Source organism: Pyrgilauda ruficollis, unplaced genomic scaffold, assembly GCF_017590135.1.
Source record: "Pyrgilauda ruficollis isolate IOZ18807 unplaced genomic scaffold, ASM1759013v1 scaffold191, whole genome shotgun sequence".
In the NCBI taxonomy this organism is placed as follows: domain Eukaryota; kingdom Metazoa; phylum Chordata; class Aves; order Passeriformes; family Passeridae; genus Pyrgilauda; species Pyrgilauda ruficollis.
The window spans coordinates 741977-747091 of NW_024518207.1; the positions used below are offsets into that span (position 1 = coordinate 741977).

The 5115-nt window shown below is 56.3% G+C and overlaps 1 protein-coding gene across 1 annotated transcript; it reads left to right on the forward strand.

The window, feature by feature from the left end:
• The first annotated feature begins 1193 nt into the window (after positions 1–1193).
• On the forward strand, positions 1194–4416 carry ARL4C (ADP ribosylation factor like GTPase 4C). The gene has a single exon (XM_041465802.1). It carries the CDS (start codon positions 1372–1374, stop codon positions 1948–1950), a length of 579 nt encoding a protein of 192 aa, XP_041321736.1. The 5' UTR covers positions 1194–1371; the 3' UTR covers positions 1951–4416.
• Positions 4417–5115: the final 699 nt, after the last annotated feature.

A 5115-nucleotide genomic window follows, 5' to 3' on the forward strand; every position in this document is an offset into this window, starting at 1 on the left:
CCGACAAATCCTCACCACACACTGAGGGGTGAAAGCATCTTACATTAAAAGCAGTATCTGTCTTCTGCAGTGCACTTCTTTCTCTGGGGCTTTTGGCTGAGCTGTCACATGGAGTCGATATTTATTTTACAAAGGCTGTAAAAGAGGCAATGGGTAATATTGTAGCAACCAGCCTGCTGCTGCTTTTTGGCTCCGGAGCAAGAGCAGAAATAAAAGCAAGAGCTCTGGCTCAGGTTTTGCGCAGAAGAGCTGGGGCTGCCTGGAAGTGTTCAAGGTCAGGTTGGATGGGGCTTGGAGCAACCTGAGGTAGTGCAAGGTGTTCCTACCCGTGGCAGGGGGGTGGAACTGGATCTTTAGTTGGAAGCAGATCTTTAAGGTCTCTCCTGTGAGTAACTGGGACAGAAGTTCCATGGCTCAGCTATCCAGAGACTTCAGGAGCTTTATCAGGGGTTGAGGACACTCACAACCTTTACAAAATATGAGACCCAAAAGGCATTAATGGCTGCGATCAATGCTTAGTGCCAGCCCTGCCCTGGATCCAGCACAGGTGAGGTTTTCCCCCTGTGGCATCTCTCTGCCTGGGGACGCTGTGACAGCTGCAGGGGACACAGATGCTCCGCATTGCTCTGGTGCTTTCCAGCTCGAATCATCACTGGTGCCAGGTGTCCCTGAAAAGCTGTGCCTGAGTAGCTTCTGGTGCAGCCCCTGGTATCTCACGTGCAAGGAATAATCCCAGAATCCCAGAATGGTTTGGGTTGGAAGGGACCTGAAAAAACCACCTCATTCCACCCCCTGTCATGGGCAGGGAAACCTTCCACTATCCCAGGTAGCTCCAAGCCCCGTCCAACCTGGCCTTGGACGCTTCCAGGGGCGGAGCAGCCCCACCTTGGCTTGGTTACCATTTTTAAGGGGTTTTTTGACTGCTTGCTGCGGTGGGTCACGATGACAAACATAAGAATAACCAAGCCTCCAGCACAGAGGGATGGCGCTCCCGGAGGTCCCCGAGGAGCAGAAGCTCGGGCAGGGCCAGGTGAACGCAGGCAGAGGCGATCCGGGGAGGACGCGGGGCGGAGCGGGAGGAAGGCGGCGGCGCGGCCCCTCCTCCTCCTCCTCTCCTCCTCTTTCTCTTCCTCCTCCTCCTTTCCCTCCTCCTCCTCCTCCTCCTCCTCCTGCCGGGCGGGGCCAGGGTCGGCAGTCCCGGCGCGCTGCCGCCGCGTGGAGCCGCGCTGCGTGTTCCCGATCCCATATCCCCGATCCCATATCCCCGATCCCCGTTCCCGGCTCCCTCCGCCGCCCCGAGCCGTGCCCCCGCTGCGGGCCGGCGGCGCGGGGATGGGCGCGGGGCTGTGAGCGCGGCCGGGAGCCGTGGCCATGGGGAACATCTCCTCTAACATCTCCGCCTTCCAGTCCCTGCACATCGTCATGCTGGGCCTGGATTCGGCGGGCAAGACCACGGTGCTCTACCGCCTCAAGTTCAACGAGTTCGTCAACACCGTGCCCACCATCGGCTTCAACACGGAGAAGATCCGGCTCAGCAACGGGACGGCCAAGGGCATCAGCTGCCACTTCTGGGACGTGGGCGGCCAGGAGAAGCTGCGCCCGCTCTGGAAGTCCTACAGCCGCTGCACCGATGGCATCATCTACGTGGTGGACTCAGTGGACGTGGACCGGCTGGAGGAAGCCAAAACGGAGCTGCACAAGGTGACCAAGTTCGCGGAGAACCAGGGCACCCCGCTGCTGGTCATCGCCAACAAGCAGGACCTGCCCAAATCGCTGCCGGTGGCCGAGATCGAGAAGCAGCTGGCCCTCCACGAGCTGACCCCTTCCACCACCTACCACATCCAGCCCGCCTGCGCCATCATCGGCGAGGGGCTGACGGAGGGCATGGACAAGCTCTACGAGATGATCCTCAAGCGCAGGAAGTCCCTCAAGCAGAAGAAGAAGCGGTAGAAGCCCAGCCGAGGCGGGGAGGGATGGGGGAGCAGACAAAGGAACCGAGGGGGAGACAGAACCAAAGCGATTCTTTTGGGTTTAATAGTTCTTTTTTTTTTTTTTTTTTTTTCCTCTTCATTTTTTTTCCTCCTTCCCCAAAGGACAGACAATAGTGGTGATAACAAAGCGGCTCCCGCCAGCCGAGCCCAGATCCCGGAGCTCCCCTCTCCCACCGCCCCGTGCTCCTGAGGGTCTGATCAGGACTCTCCTTGGGCTGGAAACACGGAAAAACCGGGATGAATCCCCCCGGGATGAATCCCCCCTCTCCATCTCCGGGACCACCGAGCCTTTGTGTGCCGGGGAACCAGCAGGGCAGGACCCTGTTGAAGCGCGTTCGAGCGGAGCCCAGCGTGCTTTTGGATCTTTAACGAGGGCATTTGGGGGCGTCGATGCCAGCCCCCCACATGCCTTTTGGGGCGGGGGGTCGGTGCTGCGGGGGATGTGGATGCACCGTGGCTCGGCAAGGTCAGCGGGGAGGAGGCTTGCAGCCCTCATCCCTGCATCCCTGGATCCCTCCCCCGCGGGTGGCGGTGGGAAGGGGTGTTGAAAGCTTGGGTGGGGGGGTTGGACCAGCAGAAAATGTCTTGGAGAGGTGGGTGTGATGGGTAAGGGGACATCCCCCACCCTGGCTGGTGTTTTGGGGTGCAGAGCAAGGACGGGCAGTCTTTGGCTTGGGGGGGAGGATGCGACACTGGGGTGCTAAGCAGCTGCTGAATGGTGCAGAGTTTGAAGCTCTTGGCTCAAAAAAACGGTGAAAAAAAGAAAAAGAATGCCGAAGGGTTTGGGGTGAACGCTGCTGGGAGCGTCGGGGGGGTTGTGCAGCACCCCCGTTTCTCCGAGGCTCGGCGGTGTCACCCTCTGCAGCAAAGCCCGCCGCAGGTGTGCATTGTCCCCGTGCTCAGGGTGCTCACAGGTGCGGCTTTGGAGGTGATCCAAACTAGGGGTTACTTAGCAAAACCCCCCAAAAAAGGCAGAGTTTGGGGTTCTGGCCACTGTGCTGCTCTGCAGTGGGGCAGGAGGCCAAGTCAGGGAGGGTCATGGCAGGGCAGGATGGATGGATGGACACACAGAGATGGCCAGAGCCTGCAAAAAATCTCTGCTGGAAAGGGAAAATGGCAGGGGGTGAAGAGGTGTGGGGGGGGTTGTGGTAGGTTTCTAATAAAGATTCAAACCCGATTAAAAGCCCCTCGCTTCCCCCGGTAGCCACAGGGGCAAGTTGTGCCTGCAGAGCAGCCTGAGCCGGGCAGGGCCAGGCCTGGCCGCCTCCTCCTGCGGGTGAACATTTCATACCTGCGTGGGGCTGGGGACCAAAATCCACTTGCTGTCTGTGTTTCAGCCTGGGATCCAGCTCTCTGGGGTCTTGGCTTCCCACAGAGCTGAAGCAGGCAGCCCTCAGGAGCCAAATGTGCTGAATTTGGAGGCAGGCAGGATTCTCTGGTGATTTTACACCGGCTTTCCCGTTTGCAAACCCCTTCTCAGAGCAGCCAGGGGGGAAGCACCAAGCAGACAAAAGCAAAATGCCCTTCGGGTTTTGGGGAGATACCTTCCCCTTGCAGCGAGGAGCACCTTTCAAACAGCATTTTTGGGGGGCGGGGTGGGGGGTTTGTAAGGGAACAAATGTTGCAGCCGAGTTGTTTCTTCTCCTCTTGTGGGGTTTGAGTTCCCGATCTGTGTGGGCTGGTCCCATCCCTTCAGGTGGCTCCCTCGGGTTTCCCTGCTTTGTCTTCACCTCCAACACTTTGGTACTTGCTGTTGAGAGAGACAGAGAGAGAGAAAAAAGAATTATTTATTTTTGATGCCACAGAAGCCACATGTATTAACCCATTTTTGGGAGAGCGACCTGTTTGAAATGTAGAAGCTGTGTTGACCCCAGCAGCTCCAGGGTGATCAGGTTTTAGGAATGACACTGTTGGTGGTGGGTTTTTTTACCTCCTGGCTGGTCTCGGTTTAGCAAATGGACAGGCTGTTTTTATGGAGCTGGGTCCTTCCTGGATTCCACCCAGCTGAGCATCCCTTTGGAGAGATGGCAGAGGGCTGGGAAGTTCGGGTGGGACGCCGTGCCCATGCCCTTGCCAGCCACTCTGCTTTCTGCAATAATTAAAAAGACTTTTCCAACCAGTAGCTCTTGGCTTCCGTGGTGTTTCCGTAATGTTCCACCCGCTTTTCCCGCCGTGAGAAGATGAGCGTCGCCCTCGGTGGGCTGCGAGAAGAGGGCCCTCGGCAGAGCAGCCCCCAAGGGGAACTGTCTGGGCTCTTTGCAAGGCTGTGCATCTTCTCAGATTCTGGATGACCTGGGTTTTTTGGCAGGTCTCGTTCCCCCAGGTCCATTCCCCATGTTCCCATCCCGTGTCCTGCCCTCGCCATTGTCCGTCAGTCTCTGTTCCTCCCGTCTTCCCTTTTTTTTTTTTCAGTTTTTTTTTCTTTTTAAAGATGCAGACATAATGCTGTGAACTGAAATAAATTATTTATACAATGAAAGGGCCTGATAAAAAAAAAAAAACAACAAAAAAAAAAAAAACCAACAACCAACCAAAACCCAGTGTTCTGCTCATTTCTCAGTATCAATGCTGCATTTTGTGTGATTTAAAGGAGGTCCCTGTGCCTCCCCGAGGAGAGGAGACAAGAGGACAGAAAAGTGACCTGCTGAGGATCCAGTGTCACGGGTCTGTCACGTGGCAGCCTGCTAGGACATGGGGGACATCCATAATTTGCTGGTTAATGAAATCTGAGCTCTTTGGCAGGTCACTTAATGTCTCTGCATCCCTGCTGCTGTCTGTGGGAGAGGAGGATACTTTTTGTGGGGGGAGGATTTTGTTCCACCACCTCTTCTGATTTGAAATCCATGTTAGGGGGGCGGTCATGCAGAGAGAAAGTTCCCATTTTTGCTCAGCATGGCTTTTTTTAAACGGGTGGCCTCGGGCGAGCGAGTGGTGTCGGTGGCAGAGAGCCAGGTCTGCAGGGGTTAAAACAGCATTTGGGAACAGGATGCTGCAGACAGAGCTCGAGGCTGCCTCTGCTCCTGGGTGGCTGCTGACACAGGAAACCCAGAGTGACATTTTGGGGGGGAGCGGTGGAGCTGGGTGGCAAACCACTTTTTTTTTCTTTTTTTTTTTTTAATTTTTA

Excerpts from the sequence above, each read along its gene's own strand:
- ARL4C (XM_041465802.1), top strand. The coding sequence starts at position 1,372 with ATGGGGAACATCTCCTCTAACATCTCCGCCTTCCAGTCCCTGCACATC.